The sequence below is a fragment of the Amblyomma maculatum genome, chromosome 10 (genome assembly GCF_055883805.1).
Source record: "Amblyomma maculatum isolate TAMU_Amacu chromosome 10, ASM5588380v1, whole genome shotgun sequence".
Classification (NCBI taxonomy): Eukaryota; Metazoa; Arthropoda; class Arachnida; order Ixodida; family Ixodidae; genus Amblyomma; species Amblyomma maculatum.
The window spans coordinates 18,030,207-18,054,209 of record NC_139353.1 but is presented as its reverse complement, the minus strand read 5'-3'; the positions used below and the strand labels follow the sequence as shown (position 1 = coordinate 18,054,209).

The 24,003-nt window shown below is 43.0% G+C and overlaps 1 protein-coding gene across 1 annotated transcript; it reads left to right on the top strand.

Moving 5' to 3' along the window:
- The first annotated feature begins 266 nt into the window (after positions 1–266).
- LOC146175714 (uncharacterized) lies at positions 267–23,236 on the top strand. Its single transcript, XM_084580851.1, has 5 exons — positions 267–321; positions 8,851–8,986; positions 12,107–12,252; positions 14,158–14,290; positions 22,984–23,236. Exons 1-5 carry the CDS (start codon positions 267–269, stop codon positions 23,234–23,236), a joined length of 723 nt encoding a protein of 240 aa, XP_084436977.1.
- The last annotated feature ends 767 nt before the right edge of the window (positions 23,237–24,003 follow it).

The following is a 24,003-nucleotide window of genomic DNA, read 5'->3' as shown; positions in this document are numbered from 1 at the left end:
GAGCGAAACTCGATAGCCACGTCGTGTGTGCGTGTTTCGGAGGGCGGTATCCAATCGGCAGCCGGTTGTCACGTAACTGTGTCGTCGCGTCCGAACTAAGAAAATAAATAGTTGAATAAAGAAAGCGAACGCACGCGAGCTTGCTTCTCCAAACGCCTGTATGGGTGGGTGTGAGTGGTCTAGTCGGGCTCGTTAACCGATGTGCGCAGACCGACAGGAAAACAGCGCCACTTTTGCTTTCTGACCATTCGGGCGCGCCTTGAGTGATGGAATACCTTCGTCTGATTTTCGTCGCGTTCATCACTCTGTGGAGTCATCAGGGTGAGTCGAAAGCGTCTGTGTCTTGCTTGGTGTTCTACTTGCTTTGTAGCGGAAATCGTGGTCCTTGGGAAGCATGAGCGGCAAAAAAAAAAAAAAAAAAAAAAAAAAAAAAAAAAAAAAAAGAAAAAGAAAACGCGCATTGATGATATAATTGAATGCGAGACAGTTAAGTAAGCTAGAGGGCCGGCTTTACGAAGATGCCGAGTAAAATATTCAGCACACGATGATTGCACAAATAACCGAGAACGGGCACAAATGGTGCGAGGAAGCGCATTGCTTGCGGGTTGCTTCTCTTTAAATCAGGGCCGGCTTGCACGATAAAGTCCGAGCTAAGTCCAGACTTAAATGGTGTCTTTAGAAAGACCAAGCTTATTTAAGACGCCTCGTGTTCCGAACGTCGAACGCTTCGGGTTCATGTTCACCAGAGTGGCTTCCCAGAACGGCCTCAGCAGCCACTTGTGGCATTTTTCCTCGTAACACAATCTTAAGCCGCAAAAAGCAATGGCACGGATTTTACACAACGCAAAATTGACGGAATGTGTGCATCTTACAGCAGGGACAGTGCCAGCGCATCCCTGTATTTCCCTAATTTCTCTACTTAGACACCTGGCGTCCTTGTGTCTTAACCAAGACAGCACTAGAGTCGTAATCATACAAGAGACTTATTCAAGTCAGGACTGAAGCCAAGTCTTGACTCCAGTCTTAAGCGTCCATGCTGGTGGCCTATTCTTTAGACTCCAGTTAAGTCTGGACTTAGCTAAGACAGTCTTAAGATTGTTTTGTGCAAGCGGGCCCAAGTCCTGTGCAGCTTTAAGGCAAAGGCACCCAGTTTATCTTGTCATTGCCTTATTATTACATCCTCGGTCAAGCCACCGATACACCTCGCGAAACCAATTTTGTGGCAGTAGCGAGGTAGTATTTTGGCAGTGAGCCCACGGGAACGTTCCTGGCATACAATTTGTGCAAAATAATGAGTGACGTTTCTGGACTCAGATACTTTGATGCTCGCTTAATACGAAAGCTATCTAGATTTCAGGTATTCCTTATATATGGAGAAACAGAAGGCACAAAAAAAAAAAGAAACCTTGCATAGAGTTTAAATATTTCGAGAAGCATTTGGCCACAATGACCGCGATTCTGGTGTAATCACCATGTTACGAAGAGTGACAGAACTCTGTATCCAAAGGCAGCGAATGTCCGTAGATGATCAGAATCAATTAACCTAAAACATGACGATGTCTGACACCACTGGGATCCGTGATTTATTTAAGACATAAAAAAAAAAGACTTTTTTCTATCCGTGGGCGAAATTCTCCTCGGGTGTTTTTAAAAATGGTCGCTGGCGGCCAAGTAAAGCAATTCCTCCAGTGCATGTAGCTTGTGAACGTTCTTCAGCCATTAGATGTTGACGAGCAAAACAGTATCTAGATCTGCTTCCAAATGCTATAGTTTATTTGGCTCCTCAACGACGCGAGGGAAGTGCCTACAAATGCTTCATCAGCGACAGATATTAGCAGTCCGTATTTAACTTGAGTGAAAAGACTGGAAGTTTACGTATCTGGTGATCTAACTACTATACATGTGAAAGACCTTTCTACTAACTGATTGCAAATGCACACTTCGGCAATCCGGTAGCCAGTAGAAAATATGCGCAGCTGATAAAACTCTGTGATCTGACGAGCCTGCATTACCATTATTGATGGTACATTTACCTTTTGCATTGCATTGATCAGAAGCGTTAGGCTTGGAGCCTGGCCTGAACAGGAACCTACCGGACATGCTAACTTATGTAACTGTCCCTTGGCTGTGTAGGAGCTCTGGATTTCGCGACGATGATTTGCTTTAGGACGTTAAACCCCATCAGCCAAACAAACCAATCTTTCGTGTCAAAAAGAAATATTTGAAGAAGGTGTGCCTCATAATCTCTAGTAGTGAACGGCTGGGACTGCATGAATACTTGTCCGGTGATGATACGACCTTGACTCTGACTGATGGTCGTATTACACAACAATATGATCATTCACTGTGGGAGTATGAAACCTTCCTTTCTCCATGTCTTCAATTCTGTTATTCTTAGGTCATATGTGTTTAGTTTTCGTATGCCAGGAGCGGACGCGCCGGGATGAGCTTCCTGAAATTCTATAGGCCATGATTTCCAGTTCACAAAGCATCAACCACGACTGCTCGCTTTGTACAGATCGCTCATATCCTCTTGTCGCTACCGCCATAGTAATGTGACGTCGCACAGAAAAGTACATATCTACCCACACATACTTTACTGTTAAAGAAATATCATGAAAAAGGGCGCCCAATAGACACTTGTGATCGGCTTGATACACATTAAAATGTATTGCTCAGATGTCTCTGAGAGGAATTCTCGCATTGTCAGTAACCAAACAGGCCTTCTGATTCGAATAGTAGCACCGCTGTCAAATTCATAGAATGACAAAAACAAGATGAAATAGTACATTCTAGAAGTTGTTGCTGTATGAACTCGGCAAGCCTAGTCTAGAAGGCGCAAGTCTATCCCGAGATGCTACGCTCCATGGCAACGCAAAGAGAATAGCATAGGCATGTGACTCGATATGACGTGCCTTGGATTTGGGGAGCCTGATAAAATCGCAGTCCCCTGGATAGAAACTGTGAGCAATTTTGATAGATATTTCTAGTGAGAGCGTGTAATCAGTCCCACACAATGCTATCCACCGGAAACGTTCGGTGTGCAAAGTTCAGTGTGACAGCGAGATTGGAAATTGTGCACTACATTATTTTGGCATAATGTAGACGAAGACGAGACTTGTGATGAATCGACGGTGCGGAGAATATTCCTTCAGAGAATACTTTTTCCTATTACAAAAATGACTGAAAGCTCGTTTTTGGCGAAGACATTGGTGCCCTGGGAGAGAACGAATTAATACGTTCGTGTTCGCACAAAATGCTTTTCTTTGCTTGCATTCCACAACCGTAATTTCCATAGCACATGGCAGCCTGCGGATAGGGATGGTTTCACTTGTGTTACTCATAAGTTTGCATGTGAAATGTAATTTGGTACGGAAGCAATCCATTTCCCTTCCAAACGACCCAAAGTCAAAGGGTAGCAAAATGCAAAGCAGGGATCAACAAACTTTAATATTTCGAGCAGAAGCACTTTAATAATACAAGTAACAGCACTAGCAAAAACAACAGCAAAACAAATGGACTGAACGCTGGTGAAAGGGTGACATAAGGTTATGGTGGAAAGGAAGTGACATTGTGACATTGCTTCGTGTGCAGGTCTGAGCACATATAAAAAAACAAAACAAAAAACGGGGATTTATTATTACAATTTGGCCTTGAAATTTGCACAAAACAAATTGCAGTGCTGTTTTGCGGTAGCACCCTGCCATAATCTTTGTAGCTCATCATGTGCCACGTCTTGTTGAAATATCGCCCATTTTTTTAACTGGACAGAGCTGCTTTTACTTTCATGATTACTTGTCATGTTTGATTACTTTTAACGCTTGCTCCAGTACGCCCTTGAATAAAAACAACGCTCCCTTCATCGGTGATTTGGTTTCAATGTTTTTCATTTGATCTTCTGAGATCAAGCGGTAATCGTGGTCTCGTAAAGCTTTCGTTGACGATGCCGATGCGCCGTCTTTGTACTGTAAACACTTTCATTGTTGAAAGGAAAATGTGCTTAGTTCTACACTAATAAGGATTGATTACTTTCATGGCTGGTTAGATTTCGCGATACCACTTTTGTCGACATGCAATTGCTAATGCGCTCGCTGATCATGGTTTTCAGCATCGGGGCACATAAAAGCGGACGCATAATTGGTGAAAAAGTAATCAGTAAAAATCTTCTACTACGTAATAATCTTCATGGTAAAAATCTAAGTTCTTTGCAGAATTAACCGCTTTAAATAGCAAGCCTTACGTGAGCCGGGAAAAAATATCTGGCAGACTGAAACTGAGCGTTCGGTTCCATTAAGACCAGAAGAAAGCAGCCAAATGTACATACGTTTTCCGAAGTCCTAATGGAAGTAACAAAAAATAAGACAGGAGTACGTCATGCTCCCACGTATCAATTACCTCATCATAATACACCTAGAACTAAAATTCACAATTCATTATAAGCAAAACATCAGTTTCCAGGTTGCCGACAAGCTTTCAAACGTGCAACGGGTACAAATGCGGCCATGTACGGCACTAACACGTGAATTCAGCTATCGTATTTGTTGAAAATAAAACGAATGGATATAATTATAACCCTTCCCAGATGAAGACAAGTCCCCCTGATTTGAGTTGAGTTGAGTGAGTTGAGTTGTTGTATGCCACAGGTAGGATTAGCCTTGCTTTCTGCCGGCAAATGCTGCACCGTAGTGTCACTTATATCTGTGAAATCTACCCCACTATGCGCACAGTCACTTATTAGTACATATTCCACTCCAGCAGTCACCATCTACGCACACATTCACTCACAGTATAACATAGTCCACTCCAGAAGTCACCGTCAATAAAAGATAAAAAGGTGGTCTACTCGCCTTGTAAACAGCACACATCAATGATTCCTATTATACACACAATCCTACAGCGCCAAGGAGTAACTTGTGTGGCTCAAAAAAAAAAAAAGCGTGATTGCCTACACGATTTCAAGGAACTTATGCTCGCATAGCGATTGCAGCCGTTGAGGCAATGCATCTTCGAATTAGAAGGGATAAAGCAAAAGGACGCGCACAGGCCAAAAATACGAAAGATCGTGAGAGAAATAAGTGAGAAATAGGGGAAGGTTGGCCGCTTCGCGCCTGCCGGAAGCTCTGCTCACCGGTAAACAGGTGATGCAAACGACCTGTTATAACTAAGCTTTTTCTAGCTTCAAGAAAAGATAATTTGGCACCTATCGCTGAGACTGCAACGTCGCAGTTAGTCGAGTGCCAGTCCGTACAAAAAAAAAAAAAAAAACAAAAAAAAAACATTGTTGGCAAGGGAATTAGGGCATTAGTGCACAGTCTACGTGGATCCCGCATCGCTGCTTCAACGTCTCGTTTCTGCTTGCTTACTTAATATGCGGCCGAAGTCGTTTTAAATCGCAGGTCAAAATGGGTGAGGATACAAGGTGAATCACTTTACCTGACGTGATATCAGTTAATAAGCATAACCTGCGTCTTTTTTTTTTCGCAACCAAATTGACCTTCCAAGAATTCTTTTCAAAGCTTGGCAGAACATCAGTAGAAGTCCTTTGTATGGCAGCCACCTTTTAACGTGCTATTTTTAACAGTTAAAGACCTTTTACCGAGCGTCTTAACGCAATTGCAGGGGCACACTCGTGAAAGTGTACTTCCCTCACGAGGAAGAGTGTGCGCATACTCGACTGGTAACGTTTATTGGTTGTTGTGTACTGGTACTGATTAGCAACCGGCAAAGGTCAAATATGTGCGCGAAAAGACAAGCGGGACAATGTCATTAGCAAAAAGACAAGTGGCACAACATCATTAGCAATATAGATAAGATGTCGTACTAGGGAGACAGGGAAACACAAGATAATGTAGTACATGCATGGGACAGCGTTGTCCCGTGTACCTCTTTTTCTTTTTTTTTCTTCTGTTTCTGCGCCTCTCGCTGGCCCAATATGCTAGGTTTCATCACTGGCCCAACTGGTCACCATGTTATAGCTAAGGTAGCTGCACACTGCCTGAAAAATTTTGCACACATCTCTACCGCAGCCAAAATAACCAGCATGCTAATGATACCAGTGGGATGGAGGAATGAGACGTCCCTTTCGGAAACGAGCACGGCAGTGAAGAAGGCTTACATGCAATGAAATATGTGAAAGAGTGTGGTAAATATCAGGTAACTGCATATTTGTTGAAGTACGGTGAGGACATTGTGCAATAATGAAACAAAGAACGATTACTCCTTATTTTACCTACTAAATTTCTGAGAAAACCTCATAATTTTTCTTTGTAACCGTACTACTGCGCTTAGGTGGATGTCAATGAGTAATCACTTCTTGTTTCAAATGTACTATACCGTGGGGATTTCCCGTAAACATTGGATTAACACTGATCCCACGTCGAGTTATTGTAGCGAAAGCTACACTGGCCTTGATTGCGATTTCGCTGTGGCGGTGCCTCGAGGAGGCACAGAGATCGACCTTGAGCCAATAAACTATATTCACACCATAAGCCTGGTGATAGGTAAATGCATAAGATATACACAAGTCATATATATGAATTTTATATACTACGACAAAGCATTCATGTGCGTCGAAAACCCAGCAGCAGTCATCCACGCAATGCGGAACCACGGTGTAGGAGCGGCATATACGTAATACAGCCAGAAAATATGTTAAGCAGCTGCCACGGCGACCATATTTCTGCATATAAAATTGATGAAATACAATTTCTCCTATTTTGCTAAAATATAGTTTTTCTATCGAGTGGCATACAGGCAGGTCGATAATATACTAGCCGAATACGAATCGAAGAGTGATATAGCTAAAATAAATTTTAACGCGAAAAGCTTTTATGAATAATTATGATGAACGTTTACCCTGTAAAAAAATAAATAAATGTTTTTCATCATCATCATCATCACCACCACCATCATCATCATCATCATCATCATCATCATCATCATCATCATCATCATCATCATCATCATGTTGATCCAGGCAATGGCGCAGTTGGTAAAGCGCTCGGCTGGGGATCCAGGGGAGGGAGGTTCGACTCCCGGTGGAGACAAAGTTTATTTATTTATTAAGGTGAAAGTCTTTAGTGTTTCATCGTTGTCAGCAGGAGCTGTCGGCAGAGGTGGTCGGCAGAGGGTGCCACCGCTTCGCGGTGTGCATGAGCTCCATTCAAAGCAAAATGAACTCGTCGAGAAGTAGTCTGTGCAGCTTCGGAGAGGGCTTTGGTATTGAAATATACACCAGAAAAAATTACGGCGCATTTATTGGACTTCCTCGCAAATTATTCGAAAACTATTTGAGACATTGAGAACACATTCGGCTTGATTTTAATAATTTTGAACGCTTACTTAGTCCTTGTTTGAGCGAATCGTATGGAATAATATAATTTAAGCTTGTGGAAAATTTCAGATAATCGCTCGCTCCTTTCTGACAGAGTATGGTATTGTCAGTGAATGGAATTGCTAACGAAAGGAAATATAAATGCAAGCAAGTATCGTGTAAACGCCAAAACCTCAGTTATCCGCATTCATTAAACTCTCTGCCACTCTTCGAGGCAAAATCATGCAGGTACCTTGGAATTATTGTAAACAACTAACTGGCCTGGTCTGGGCACACTGAAAATTTTTACAGATGCTTCCAAGCTGCTTGGATTTATTAGACGATCCCTCTCTTTTTCCCTTCATTCTATCTGTCAATTCGCTTACGTAACATTCATTCGTTCCAAACTCGAATATGTCTCAGCGATCTGGAATCCCAATCAGACCAGTCTAATCCATCAGCTTGAAGCCACTCAAGATCGCGCGGCCCGTTTTATCCTATCGCAGTACGACAGACGACACTGCGTAATCCTTATAGAGGCATTCCTCAATCTTCGCCTCTTTGCACTTCTGCGTAAAATTTCACAGCTTTGTTTATTCCTCAAATTGTATTACACCGTCGCACAGCTGAGAAACTGTCTTGCACCAGCCGCTTTGCACCTCACGTTGACTTATTAACTCTTTATTTTCTCAGCCTATACACGGCTCCAACAACTCATTTAAGAAATCTTGTTTACCTATCACCATTGCATTGTAGAATTTTCACCATTGCAGAATTTTCGTTTTTTTTTTTCCTTTACAACGCTATCGTATGCTGCTCACTGAAGATTGGCAACTTTTGTCTGCGGTAACAATCTATTTATTATTTCGGAGGCGCTGAAAATCGACACGGAGGCAGAAACGCAGCCTGTCTGTTTCTCCTGGTCTGTCTCCCTGACCAACCGGTACCAACTAGTACTATCCCTGAACAATTTGAGCGAAATATCCTACAGTCATTTAATCTCAAACCGTGTATAAAGTAATGCCATCGCTGTATTTTCGTTTCTTTTCTTGTCCGTGTGTCAAGTGTGCGCTGTTTTGTTTTCCCAAGATGAACTACCAACTTGCCCGTTCTTCTACCCTTGCGTGTATAAAGTGTTTGGTCCTCTCGTTGGCCGTAGATTAAACATTGCAAGTCATTTAATGGCAGAAAGAAAACTTAAACGTATCTTGAATCAGCGACAAGGTATTATTTGCCTTTGGGGTCATGGCGTGCATTATCGAAATATCGTAGTAAAATGCTTTAACTTTATTAGGTCTAACATATGGACATCATTTTCGGACATATCACTGCAAGGCTAGTCTCGACCACACATAAACGTATTGCGCGGTGTTTAAGTGCTTCAATTCATATGTCACTCGTGGTGGAATTCGCGAACAAACTGCATGTCCTGCACAAGGACCAGCGCATGAACCGCATTATTGCTGTTTTAGTGCTATGTGCCTGCAACCGTGTGCGGTGCCAAAGATTTCGAGTTCGATAACAGGGAAACATTGCAGGTTCGGCTAGCGCGCAGTTCAAGGACGACCCGAGCTGCAGCGACGACGTCATCGACGCCTGCGGCACTGACTTCATCGTGTTCGCCAAAGGTCCTGAGATACCTGACACACCGCAGAAACTCGCCGAAAGCTGCAAGTAAGTGGGTCTTGCAGATGCTTGCACGCGCGATCTTTGCGTTCTCGCTTGGTCTTGATGTTGTCGTTCTTGAGCTTTGCCTTCCATCGGTGTCCTTGCCGCAGGAGTCACAGATCTAAAGCCAATATAACCCTTTCGACAGCGCGTGCTGTGCCCCCAGTTTGTTGCAGCGCTTCGAGTTTCCTTATCGATAGCAAGACATTGTTGATGCCGAGCAAATGAACGATTTCACAGGAATGGGTTCGGCTACCGACATAATAAGGTACTGACCTCATAAAGCCGCACGGCAGCTACAAAGCCCACGCTGAACTACGATGCCAGCGGAGCAAGCGAAATATTTTTTGTCGTGAAAGCAACACTCCGACAGCCAAAGCGAGACCTTGGGTGGCCGCAGCTACGCCGTGAAGAGGCGTAGCTATCGTCTCCTCATAAAAAACAAAACAAAACAAAAAAAAAAAAAAAAACAGCCTGCCATGACATTTGAATTCACGTTACCCCTATGCCACGGGCAGAAGCTGCCAACTCGGGTCGCTCTTTTCATGTGGAAGAGTTGATATCAGACATCAGCCTGCCAGAACCGTTTGCATTCTCGTTACACGCAGGCACGTCCGTAAAGCTTGGTTGAAACGTGACTTTATATGTGGGCTGGTAGCTTACGCTCTAGCGTCATACCCTTAAAGGATTAGCTTAAGTGTCCCCAATAATGTAGCATCTTACACTGATAGGGCGTGATAGGGGAATAATGTAGCAGGCAAAAGAAGCTTCCGCCGCTGCTTTCGCAATTTAACTAGGGTTAACCAGAGCTAAACGACAACTAATTGTCATCGGCGTTAAACCTCATAAACCAAACCCTTTTTGTTTCTTGCATTTTTCCTTACCCGTCCGAGTAAATTTTTCCTCACGAACTGTCGGAGTTTTCTTGGTTCAAACCGCAACCGTGCTATTCCCACGTGTGGTCTCTTCTCCACATTTATGACAAATATTTTCCAGCTGCCTACGGGACGCAACTTACCCTCTTTCAAATACCAATTTTACAATCTCTCCCCAAACACTGGTTCTTTCTCATATTTACCGCTTCCCCCTATTGCTGCATGTATTATCTTCTTTTTCTCTTGATGGCACATTAACTCGTGTATCTACTTGTGCAATCGGGAATTCTTGTTTGGTTCTGTCGAATGTACCCTTTGGTGTTGCCATAGGTAAAACAAGACTTACATTTTGGATGCTACTATATCCCTACATTCTCTACATTGGCTTTATTCTGCAAAAAATGTTTGGTTTGAAGAAAAAAAAAAATGTCTGTATGATGCAGACTTTTGCGCGCACAGCTGAGGATCGGAAGGATGGTGGCTCTATTCCTGGAGGTGACACGACTCTTTCCTTTCCGCCCCCGTTGAACATCGTCAGCCCGCTAAATATAACTTCGCGCAACCTTTTATATACAGCCTTCCGCGTTTCTTACGAGCACGCTGTGTCATTTGGCACGTAATCTGACAAATGAAGTTTACGTCTCAATGTAGTTTCGTTTTTCTTTTTTTTTTTTTTTCTCGTGTGACTCCATGTTCTGAACGCACCCAGAATACATCTGTTAGACCGCTAATAATGATTTCAACTCCGATTTCTGACCGTTCCGCTTTGTTTGCGGACACGCCGAGCCACGTGACATTAATCAGGAAACTGAAGTTTCATTTTAATGCTATTTTCTTTTTTTTTCCTCCCAGGCTGCCATTTGTTTTTACTTCTTGCAAAGGCGCGGTAGTGTTCAAGCCGAAAACAACAATGGCCATCTGAAAGACAGTGCAAATACTTTGCCTTGGCATAATGTGCCCTTGATTTTATCGACACTTCCAGCAACAGCAAGCCTGAACATAATACCTTTAGCATTGGTAGGTAAAGTTAAGTTTTATGTTTCCGTTAAGTTTTGACAGCGACGACGACGTAAACCAAGCTAGCATCGGCGTTCGCGTTCCGGTTAGTTTCGGTTTCATCGCTGGCCTCACTCTGCGCGTCCATTAATTATTTTATGATAAGAATACCATACAGCTTAGAGCTTTAGTGTTTTAGAAAAACGAGGGCAATAATAAGCTCAATTTTTTATATTCCAGGAAAATTTGCGCAAAATCCTATTTTTGGAACTAGAAATTTTCTGTTTCAATCAATATTTTGTAGCTCAAAGTTAAATTCCTACAGAGCTCGTTTATTCCCCTTGCATTTCATTTGTTACATAAACCATCAAATTTAATACCGTCCGCGCATACAAGAAAATTCTCTCGAAAGCTGCAATAAGCTCTCATTTTCTTCACGGTAAGGAAAGCGTTAGGTGTCAATTTGTGCGCACACATTTCTGACCGACATTCCTAACCGACCCTCTCTGTCCACGCAATTCAGGAGCCAAGAAAGGCTTTCGCCGTAAAATATAGCCACAACCATCTTTTGTTGTCCTTGTTGTTGTTGGCCTCTTGAAACGTGGCACATACCCACCATGGGCGGTCACCAAAGTGTAGTGCCGGTGGTGGTTTTTCTTCTACTTTCTTAGATCACGCTTCACATGGTACTCAATGTATCACAGGAATTTTCATGTCCACCACTATGAACCACCCTGCTCGTTTTTCTTCCCTAACATTCACTGACTATTCCCATAGTTCCGTATTTGTGACCTAAATGAATGTTTCAGAATGGGGAAGCTTATTAAGAAAGGAAATGCGTATAGTGTTGCTGTCTCAATATGACTGGGGACTTGAACAAGGGCTCTAGAGAGAGAACAAAAACGAGTGAAGGAGGCAAAAAAGAAAGAACGACAGAGGTTTTTTGTATGAGCGCTTCTCACGCACTTGTGCACGGGGTAGAATTGCAGCAGTGTACTATATGCCCATACATAGCAGATGCCGTGGAGGTCTCAGAGTAAGTAAGCTTACCCACGTCCACGATGGTCATCAACGACGAGGTCGATTCGTAATGTTGGTAAACGATAACTACAAAATTAAGGCCCAGTGTGTGGAACAGAGAACACTGGAGTGCACATAAAAGCTAGTACTAATATGAATAATTCTATTTGGTCTGAATTTGCTCACTTTTGAATTATGAATCAACACTCACATCATTTCTTTTCTTGTCTTTTAGGCAGGAATTGAAAAGCGCCGCCTGTGCCAAGGACTACGCGACTCGGTGCCTGCTGGGGTTCACCCGTGGCGCTGCCCTGGTGGCGGTGAGCGCAGTCGTCGAAGAGCTCGAGAGCAAGTGCGACACGTCGCACCCCGCACACAAGCGTAAGTGCATGTCTTTTCGAATGGGGCACTCCAATGCGTGCCTACATACTGCGTGCATTGCCTCCCTATAATACACAAAGAATAAAATAGTCAAAGTCCTGGGCTGGGAGAAGAGAGCTTGAGACGTTGTGTCTACTAGAGTCTGGATCCCCCACAAAGTATCCGGCAAGGAATTGTTGGCTTTCAGCTTGGCAAAGCCTAAAGATGTGTTTCGAAGGGGTTTGGGTAATGGTACGCGACTCCCCATGGAAAGCGATTTCCAGGAGGAAATCTGGTGATTTTTATGGAAACGGTAACTTTTCGGTAGGTGGCTTCAGGTTCTAATTTTTCGAACCGCTCCTGGTGGTTGCTAGGTCGATGAAAACGGCAGACGCGGAATACAAATCTTTGGAGTAAACGAGCAAAAGCTGGCAGTTAACTGGCAGTGAAGGGAAAAGAGCATGTCTGGGTGAAGAGTATGTGGTTTGCGAATGTCTAAGAGCTATTATTCCTGCGATTACTGCCGGCAGTCTTTTCACTATAGAGGTACACAAGTGAAAAAAAAAAAAAAAAAAAAACGCCTATGAGCATTATCGTTCATTTGCACTTTTTGCGGTGACATTTTCCTGCGGTTTTCACGAGAAATGATTGCCTTGCAGCACTATGAAGTGCTTGTTTTTTTTTTATGCAAGCATGTTTTGCTCATGGCAGCATTGTTAGAAAGATGAGGGGGGGGTGGGGGAGTGCAGAAAAAGAAAAAAACAGGGTGCTAAGAGTTAGGTATACTCTGAAAAATATTGAGTGAAAAACAAAGAAAAAGTATTAAAAATAGCTGACAGTCTGCGATTCATGTGGAAAATACGAATTACGCAAGACCTAGTGGTTCTACGCATTTTACAAACTTTTGAATGCATGATCGCACCTTCCAGGCTTAAAATGGGATCAGGATTTATCAAATGCTGTTTGTTTCATAGGGGCAAGAGGAAGAACGTAATATGAAGGGACCTGTACATATAGGACTGATCTGCACCTTGCTACAGGGTAGCCTGACATTAGTTTTCCCGGTGCACATCTCCCGGGTGCGTGAGCTGGGTTCTCAGCCTTGTAGAACTTTTTTGAATCCTGAATGCTTGGGTGCCTGTGTGTATCATGTCTATATGATTCGCCATATTGATATCTTTAGAGATAATAAAATAATTGGTTTGCTGCGCTCACTGTATTCGGTCTCGCACTACTTTCATAGTTTTGCCTATTTATTCATTATTTAAGTATTCATTTACTTGTCAATCTAATTTCAAACGTTGGAAACAGCAGGGCTGCCAGTGAAAGAACAATATACAGTTCAGGTGTGGAGCAATAAATTCTCGAACTTTGGTAATTACGCTGATTTCACGCTCTATTCTTTGTTAGTAGGAGAGAACGAAGCAAATATTTTGGAAACATTTGGTGACTAATGTATGGCTGAATAATCTTATATCGGCTCATTTTAGCTTACTATTACGCCGCTCAGAAAGAGCAAGTTTAAAGTAGTAAGTCCGTTCCATCCAGCTGGCGCTCCATAAGCGTACATAGTGGGGTTTGCTTAAGCCTGCACAGATTTCGAATTAAAAGGATCAGTGAACGGATAAAATTAGTAAACTAGCAAGACGCTGCGTGCATCTGTTATGCAATATCTATGATTTAACATAAATACTGCGGCTGCATACTCAACTGCAATTCCAGCTTCTGCATGGCGCTGAGAGTAAATTATAAGTATCTACTGTCCAATGCCAGGGATACATACATGCTTTGTAGCAGCTAATGAGTGAAGCTGAAATCGGGGTGTTAGCTTTGCTTCTGGCGATCGCAAGCACGTACAGAGCCAATGCGGTTACTATATTTCAGGAACAAGGAGCCTCGTTAACATTTTTTGTTTTCAAAATGCAGGGTACTTCCAGCACGTAAAGTGCATGAACCGAGCCGGTGAGAGGCTACACGGCTGCGTGGGGAAATACCAGCAAGACCTGTACGTCACGGCCCGCACGTCGCCTCCAAAGCTCAAGATACCCTACGCTTGCTGGTAAGACGCGCTCGCATTGTTTGCGCAGGGAGGCCTTATTCTCAGAGTAATTATCAGTGAAAGCTCCGTTTGTGATTTGGCAGGAGGTAGCAGGTTGAGCACTTTTTGTAGTTTGTCAACAACTGTCTCGCCTTAGGCTGGTACTTACCTCAAATTTACTCTCCTCTCATTGTTCCTTTTTGTACATCTTGAAATGTAGGGTATACAAATACTATAATTACCAGTTTACCACTCATACTTGCTTTTCACTCACAAATCCTGCTAACATTTTCAGTTATTTCTTCAGCGAATGCATACGGAATTCTTTTATTATCCATGAGATGCACTGTCTCGCTTGGTGCTTATAGTACCATGCATTGCCACATAAAGCGATGCTGCAAAATCTTACCGAAATATTAATAGTGTCTTCAAAGATTTACAAAGAGAGCCATCTTGGTAATATTTGTTGTCAGTAGTATCTTCTAATACACATTATCTTGATTCAAGTCATAGGGCCACTTATTATAAAACGACTCCTTTGTGATTTCATTTTTCCTCGTTAATAGTGTAACACCGTCCTTTTCCCACTGAATTTAGTCAATAGACATTTCACAACGCCTGCTGTTAAGAATACTTTTCTCGCATGTGCGGTGTCTTTCTTCCTGATTGAGTGCGTGCTGCTGATACAAATAAAAATGCTTTAAAGAAGGCAGATATTTTATGATAATCTAGGACATTGCATGATATTTGTATGCTATTTGAATGACATCGTGTCAGAAAGCTGTGTGGGGTTATTGCATCAAAATAACGTTTTTCAATGCTATGTGGGAAATTTGAGTTCTCAGGTTTCAATGGTTGAGCTTGGAGCAATAGCCTACGGGTTTCATATGATTACAAAACACGCGGCAATACGTTGCCATCGGAGCACATTAGCCGTATATAGCCATTTATAAACATAATAGAGCTTTATTAGGCTTAGGTAATCCTACTAGGCCTAACCACGCCCGTTTAGGCGGCACCACTTCTGGCCTTTGCGCGTAAAACTGGCGCTTAGCTATGGGTAAACAATGTCATTTTATATTTCATTTCATTTCATTTCATTTTATTACCTTAAAGGCCCCTAAAAAGGGGTGTTACATGAGGGGTGGCAAGAGCAAAAATACATAATCACAATAACGGGAAAGTTTTGACACTATAGATGAACTGTGGTGTGCAAGTGATGAGAGCAATGTTGTCCGGAAGGCCGTTCCAGTCTGCAGCTGTTCGAGGAAACAAGGAATATCTTTGCCATAATACCCCGATCCTCTTTCGTGCACACTTGTTGCTCACAGTTCCTAGTCCATTTCCTTTGATATCAGTCAGCAGTCCACTACAGAAAGGCCTCGCCTACCACGGGATCACGATGAGACTATTGTGACGGATGTGCGTCGCACCGGTTGCGGAGTGGCATGTTCGCATCAGTGTAGTGGTGGTAAAACCTTATTTTACAAAAGATACAGGATAGGCGTCAACCTATTCGCTTAGACGGCAGCCTGGAGTCCTTGCACCCGCGTGGCGTATTCGGCCAGTCGGATTAGACCTAGCTGAGTTTCAGGATGTTAGCTTAAAAGTAGAGTCTCCCAAAACAATTCTGTTTTGGTCTCTTGATCTATATTTTAGATTTCTGGACACGCCCAAATCATATGCACTAGATCCGCTCTATCCCGACATAGTTTGAATCTATCTGAGAACTGTTCCGGGTACCGCTGGAGAAGGGTGGCTGGATTCGGAGAAGTCCTTGTTTGTAAGCGCCTCCAGATGATTTCTTGGCTCTTATTTAGTGTCATATCTGCCGGTGGGTTTTCTACCCTGTTTAGCCGATAGTGCTCAGTAATCCCTTTATAGCTTACTAGCCTGTCCCTGCTCAGAGTGTTGGCACCAGGAGGCAGACGAAAACTTCGCCAATACAGTCAAAAGTCGATTTAACGAAACCCGATTTGACGAAAGACCCGATTTAACGAATATATATCGATTCTCCCTCAGACGCTCATATGGTCCGATGCTTTTAGTAACTCTTAATAACTAAACCAGTTTCGCGATTCGTCCCGGTTTAACGAAACATTTGCTGAAAAATGAAGGCGAAAAAGTCTATTTTTAGTCTATTTTACACAAAATACTCAAGGATGTATTGACTGCGAGCCCCAAAGGTAACACCGTACAGCAACTGTATACGTTTCGCTTTTGCCAAACTGTGTGGTACGAAACGCGAGTTATATTGATGTTAATTCACGATATTTCGCCAGCGGTAGAAAGCCGGCCCATCGCCCCGGTGTCGGCAGCGGTGCCGCATGTGAACACGGAAAGAAACTGTCACGGCAGATTGCCGTGACAGTTTGCCGGAACACATGAGAAAAAATGCGCAAAAATCCCGGCAGATGCTGCTTACAAACCGCAAGCAAGCAAATATCAGGGATGACTGCTGATAAAGAAATTTAGTCCCCTGGGACCCTTCTTGCCGAGATAAACTTTTTGTTGCTTCTTTTCATATGCGCTATTGGTGTCGGTGGCTGCGTGGGCCGCAATTTCATTGTAGCAACGTAGCATAGTGGACAAGTTGGTATTGCATGTAAAGACGACGTGACAGTATAGTTTCCCTGTGCCTTCGTTTATGTTGGCTATAACGTCCTTTCAAAACGCAATTTCGTTTCCGCATTTACGCTTCGCAAATATGATGCCGCGGTACTTCCCTTCTACCGCGACACCATATAATAATCGAATTTATCGAATTAAGTGACCGGGAAATGCCTTCATCGAGTTAACGAAGTTCCGGATTTAACGAAATATTTTGCGGCTCCCCTCAACTTTGTTAAATCGAGTTTTAACTGTATTTGTTTAGGTCCGGCACCACGTTATATAGCTGCTTCTTTATCCAATCCGAATGTGCGCCAATGTCCCCAGCGCAGAGGCGAAAACTGGACCTAGAAGCCTTCTATGCTTAATAGAATAGTTGCTCATTTGTTTTCGTCCATATTCCCCTCGCTGTTCTACAGATTTTATTTATATGAAGGGTGACATTGGAATGACTGAAGCATCTTTCGACCATACAAAATGCGATTCTTGCGATGCTGTGGCGTCGTGTCAGTAACGGTGGCAGATTTTATGGCAGCAGCTACTACCGCTATACAGACTGCCCCACTCACGTCCTGTCCTCCTCCTTCTCCTTCTCCTTCACGTCTGTCTTGCATTTTTCCACTCCTCAGTAGTGCCCTTCTCTCACATTTCCATCTTTACGCTTTCAGCTTACTCTGCTTCTACACTTTTCTTCCCCATGTTTATACTGTGCCCTCCTCCGTTGTTTCAGAGCGATAGCGTTAAACGCCTCGTCGTTCGAAAAAGTCGTTGTCGGCGTCCACTTTGTTAACGAAAAATCTCGGGTATGGCTCCGGCAAGTGACAGTTGGCAGTGACATAGCCTTGCGCTGACTGGTCACTAACAGCCACCTGTCACTAGCTGGAATCACCAGAAAAGCGACGTCTTAAAACCACGTGGAACCAGTCTTCTCTATCGTAACCAACAAAGTTGTGCGCAAACGAATTCCCTATAATGCGAGGCAACGTATGAATAGGGCCCTATGCAAGCCCCATTAGCACAGAAGCAGGCTGTGGCTGTAGCGGCTATGGCGCGAAAGTCGAATGATATCAGCACGGCGCTGTACGGTGCCACGCCATATGTAAGATGACATGTGCAGTCAGTAATGATGAAATGCAACTTTCTCCATAGTCATGGCTCATGACCCGTACATTGTGCATGTAGCATTAATCCTTTATCGTATGGTACTCCTTTATGGTAGCCTTTATGGTATGACGTGATAGCGTAGGCTACCGGTGCACATATAAAGATGAACGTGTCTGCTTGGCGTAAGTGTAACGGGAATGTAAGGTTCCTGGCAGGCCTCCCGCATGAATGGAGATGCCTGAGTTGCCAGCTCCTGCTAAACATAACGTCATTCAACCCTACTCCCTGTCAGTGCGCGGCCATGTCAGCTGCCAGCTACCGCCTGCAAGCGCTATGTTCACGATTTTTCGCCCACAACGCTAACGCCGGCACCGACGCCGGCGATCAAATCCGGATTTTAGATCAACGGGGCCTTTAGCGCTATCTCATTAAAATAAATATAATGATCATTCTCAAACGCAAGCAGTTCGAAGAGTCATGGTCTTTGTTTAAGTTACCGGCACGCGGACTTAGCACTCGGAATTCAATTCGATAAGAGCCTATAGACTTATCCGGAATGATATTGAAGCCGCGGTAAAATATGTTAACGCGTTAAAGTTTGCCGTAGGCTTTACATAAGCCTTATATATTATACTATTTCTTGCCGCGGCCTAAACTGCGCACTGCAGTTACTAACCCGCTGGTCGTAATGGGAACTTTCTGCCCCCACCACCATAGAGTTTTGTGTTGATGCACACGAGGCCGCCCAACAAAGTCTAATTTCATGACAGCCTTTTGTCTGCCATCCGCGTTAACGTCAATTCTATGTGGTGCCTTCCGAGCAGCTTGGAAGTGTATACAGGTTTTTTGAGGTAGCTTAGTAATAAGAGGCTATTTATGACTTATTGTTAGGCCTTCCGTATAAATCTCTTTCACTCGACGTAAGTCTATCCATGATTTCTGTCGATACAAAAATGGCAATAGGGGCTGAATATATTTGGCTTGTTCCTCTATCAGCTCATAATGGCATGAATTTGACATATCATGGTACACTCTTTCAAGATAAAATTTACACCACAGAGGAAGGTGCAAAAACTTTAGCCGAAAAGCAAGAATCATGAAAGGATAAATCGTGAATTCAAATCTAAGAAGACTCAATTATAGCGTGTAGCGTCAAGGGCGGATGTTGTGTGTGCCCCTGTCATAAGTGTTAGGTGTGTGTGCTTTTATTTACAACTTTCCTAGAATGCGGTCTGGACAATAGTTCCGCGCCTTCGGTCAACCTATAATCAGGGATAAGCAACATGGAACATGCCGACGGCTGTGTTTTTTCCCATTGCGTTCTAGCAGTCGCTGACAGCATAGTGCAAATGTAACTCAGGCGAGTTAATGTAAGCGGGTCATTAATCCGCAATTACCATCAACTTTTCTCGCAACGAGGATATGTTATGGTGCCAGTAAGCTTCTAGTATCGCCGCAGGCATTTTCATGCCATGTTTTGGATGGAGAAGCGTTTTAGGCTTACCGGTCAACTGGACACCGGTATAGTGGCCATACGTACTGTTTACCTCAGGAAGGCTTGGAATAAATGCAGCGGCCAGCATGTAATCGTGACGTCGGTGAGTAAGTCTGCATAGGTTCCTAACGGTTATACCAAGGGCAGTTCAGAATACTGCACAAATCTAACATGACTAAACCTAGTATAATGTGCTAAACAGTAGTTTGGTGCAGTTTATCTTGGTATAGATGATAGATGCACATGACGTTGTTGCTGTCCTCTCGCCCGCTATTGTTACGCCATTTATTGTGGCATGGTTTAAGGCAGCGCCGTAAAAAGCACAGGAGCTTCTTTTTGCGAATTATTGCGACCGCATACGAATGAACAGCAAAGAGATGCCGAGCGACTATATCTCAATGGCACCTATCTTAGAAGCATAAGATACAGACACGTTTATATCAGTTACAGTCGGCATCATATATATGAGCTTAATATAGCAGGCTACGTAGGTTTCATGGTTGTTTCATCTTTCTTGAGACTGGAACGATAACACCTGGGTGGAGTAAAATTCATCGAGTCACTTAATGAGAGAACCATTAGACTCGATTGAGCCTGAAAGCACAAGTATCGCGTGGCGTAGCAAACAAATACTAATATTTTATCAACCGTGAGGCACTACAGAATGTTTTATAGCTATCCTGCGAAGCCGTTATGCTGTGCTTTGGTGGATTCCTGTCAAGTATTACTGCCTTAAATGGAAGCTGCTTTACCTTGGGAGATTCGACTAAGCATATTATTCGCTACTAGTGTGTTCTGGAAGTCATCATCATTACCAGCCTAACTGCACCTTCTGCAGGGAAACAGGCCACTACCATTACCTACCCTCCATTCAACCTTGTCCTGTGCAAGCTGTATTCATTTCACCTCCGCAAACTTCCTGATCTCCTCCGCCGACCTAACTTTCTGCCTCTCCCTGGTACGCTTGCCTTTCCTTGGAATCGACTCTATCATCCTTAGAGAAAACAAGCGCACTTGAATGCCTGTGCCGTCTCTCCTGTCCTCTCGTGTTTCTCAAACAGCACATTTCACAACAAAATCCTACAGTGACATATTGCAGAAAAAGGTATCACAACCCTTACAACCCATGATTAACTACCGGTCTCTTGAAATGTCTACGGAAAAAGGATAATCTGTATAAAAAGACTAAGAAGCAGCCATTTAATATTAATTTACGGACACGATATAAAACTTATAGCAATGTACTTGGCAGGCTACTCAAAACTGCGAAGAAAAAATATTATGAATCTGAAGTAAACCAAGCTGGTAGTGATTCTAAAAAACAATGGAAAGTGATCAATTCATTATTAGATAGAACTCCTACTACGGCTCCTATAAAGGAAATCCAAACAGACACACATGTTTGTCGTGATACTAGTGACATTGCGAATGCTTTCATTGATTCATTTGTCATCGATCAACCTCCCGTTACTCACCCCAATCACATGTACCCCCGTCTACCTCATAATTTCTTCCTTTTCCCGGTTTCTCCTGATGAGGTGCGCACTGTCATTATGAATCAGAAAGGTGCAAGCCCAGGCCTTGACAACTTCCATTCTTTCCATATCAAGCTAATATCTTCTCTGATTTGCAATGTGTTCTCTTACATCGTCAACTTAATCTTCAAGACCGGTATCTTCCCTAGCGCACTAAAAAAAGCCAAACTAATACTCGTCTTCAAAAAAGGTGACAGGCGCCTAACAAGTAACTATCGTCCCATTGCTATTCTTTCCTTTTTTAGCAAAGTAATTGAAAAGCTGTTTGTAGTCCGTCTGACAAAATACCTCACAAAATTTAACATCACATCTTCTAATCAGTTCGGTTTCAGGTCAGGTTTTTCGACTATTAGCCTTAATTTCTTTAACTGATATGATTAAAGATATTATTGGTCGTGGTCAATTAGCGGGCGCATTAATTGATATTTCGAAGGCATTTGACTCAATTAATCACAACATACTTTTAGATAAATTAAATGCCCTTGGAGTATCTGGTCCTGCACTTACATTTATCCGCAGCTACCTACTAAACCGAATCCAAGCAGTTTGCATATCTGATACTTGCTCTACACCCAAGACTACTAATGTTGGCGTTCCTCAGGGTTCCATCCTTGGACCAGTTCTTTTTGTTTTATTTATTAATGATCTTCCCTCGTGCCTTAAATCTTCTGAATGTATATTATACGCTGATGACACTACCGTACTAGCATCTGACTCGTGCATAGATTCTTTAACACGCAAATTGAATACCGATGTAGCAAACATAGCAACCTGGTGTCGAAATAACATGCTTACAATTAATGCATCCAAATCTAGCTTTGTCATCTTCTCGTCTCCTCTCAAGGCTATTCCTGCATCTTTACATATTTCCCTTAACTCTCACATGCTCTTTGCCACTGATCATGCGATGTTCCTTGGCATAGATCTTGATTGTCACTTAAAATTTAACAGACATATATTCTCCCTTTAAAAAAAATTAGCATACGGCATAAGGGTGCTCATCAAGGTGCGAAATTACTTCAGTTGACACACGCGCATTTCTCTCTACTATGCTTTCATCCATAGCCATATGAACTATTGTATTTCGTCTTGGGGAAACACATACAGAACACACATAGCTCCGCTACAACACATACAAAATCAAGCCATACGCATCATTACTTCTAACAGCCATTTGTGCAGTGCTGCGCCCATGCTGCAAGCTCATAACATCCTTGAAGTCTCATCCATGTTTCATTATTCTATTGGCATCCTCGTATTTAAGTTCATGAATGGATCACTTCCCATCTCAATAATTAATAGTACCCAGTTCCCGAGACATAGCTTCACTCGGTTTTCATGCCAAAATAATATTTTACTGCCAAAACCCAGAACTAATTACGGCAAATCCACAGTTAATTTCTCTGGCTCATTTCTGTGGAATTCATTACCATTCATAATTAAGCAATCTTCTAATATTCATGCCTTCAAGAGCAATTCTCGTACTTTTCTGCTATCGGGCTAAAAAAAAAAAAAATTCATTGATAAAAATACTTATCCCGCATACAATTGTTTTCCTCTGTTTTGCATTTATATAACATGTTCCCAATTTATATTCTGTTTATATTACGCTATCATGTATTTCTGCGTGTTTCACATTTATATTATATAACAGTTACAGTTTTCATCCGCTGTTGTTTGCACTTAATTATTTTTGTTTTGTATACTTGTAACAGGAGGTCCCCTATGCAGCCATTGGCTTTGGGACCTCCTCCTGTACTTACCAATATTTGTATTCATTCGTTGCATTGAAAAAAAAAAACCATCGGGAATCTTGCCTGGAAGCGATAAAGCACTCTGTTCGCGCAAGGTTCGACTTTAAGAATTCACCGTAGCCGTCAATGACGATTTTTTTGCACCTGCTAGCTGTACATAATTTCATAGCACCAAGATCAGTCTCACTATTCTCGTTTCCCGATGTCTCTCTGCAGTCAGTACTACGAGTTCTTCTCCTGCTGTGAGGACGCCCTGACAGAAATCTGCAGTGACCCGGACGCCACCCAGCTGATGCGCGATACGGCGGAAAATGTGTTCGGCAACGTGCTGAGCGTCGTCTGCGGGCCCTACCAGAAGGACTCCACGCATTGTCGCTCCCTGGAGGCGCTGCCTCAAGCGGGGCCAAACGATACCGTGCCAAAAAACTTCATCTCTCCCCTAAAGTCTATTGTCCTGTCAGTCGGTTGAATAAAGTAGAGAAGTAGTCAAGACTTTGCGTTAAACCAAAGGAAATACAGCGCTAAGTTTTAGACGAACCACACAGAAAGACGGACGGGACAGGCGCCTGTCCCGTCCGTCTTTCTGTGTGGTTCGTCTAAAACTTAGCGCTGTATTTCCTTTGGTTTAACGCAATGTCACACCAACTAGCCCAGCAAGAGATACTGTTGAAGTAGTCAAGACGTTGATGTAAGCCTGAAATGATAAAAAAAGTTCGCCCCTTCCCCTTGCTTTTTATTATGGAGAAAACATAATATCAAAAAGCTTAAAATTAGCTTGAGAGAGAGAGAGAGAGCGAGGTAGAGAGAGCAAAAAGTTTAAAATTAGCTTAAGAGAGAGAGAGAGAGAGAGAGAGAGATAGAGAGAGAGAGAGAGAGAGAGAGAGAGAGAGAGAGAGAGAGAGAGAGAGAGAGAGAGAGAGAGAGAGAGAGAGAGAGAGAGAGAGAAGCAGAAAGAGATGGTTTTAATTCCGAAGAAATGTACGAGGTCAGCGGAGCTATTTTTCTCGACGTGGTGATTGCCCTGGGGGGATGAAGTGAATGCTTTCGGGCGATTTTAAGGACAGAAAGCAGGTGTGAATATGCGTAGTCCTGTCATCAGCGCACCTTATCAGCGGCTTGTGTCGACTTCCGCTCGGACAGCTCAGTGAACAGTGGAATTGAAGTTATAAAGGTTATATAACCTGTCATAAAAAGAAGAGTCGGTTGGAGGAGGTTGGAGGACGAAATTGTGTAACA

Excerpts from the sequence above, each read along its gene's own strand:
- LOC146175714 (XM_084580851.1), top strand. The coding sequence starts at position 267 with ATGGAATACCTTCGTCTGATTTTCGTCGCGTTCATCACTCTGTGGAGT. Across the intron at positions 8,987-12,106 it reads AAACTCGCCGAAAGCTGCAA|GCAGGAATTGAAAAGCGCCG; the intron begins GTAAGTGGGTCT and ends CTTGTCTTTTAG. Across the intron at positions 12,253-14,157 it reads GTCGCACCCCGCACACAAGC|GGTACTTCCAGCACGTAAAG; the intron begins GTAAGTGCATGT and ends TTCAAAATGCAG.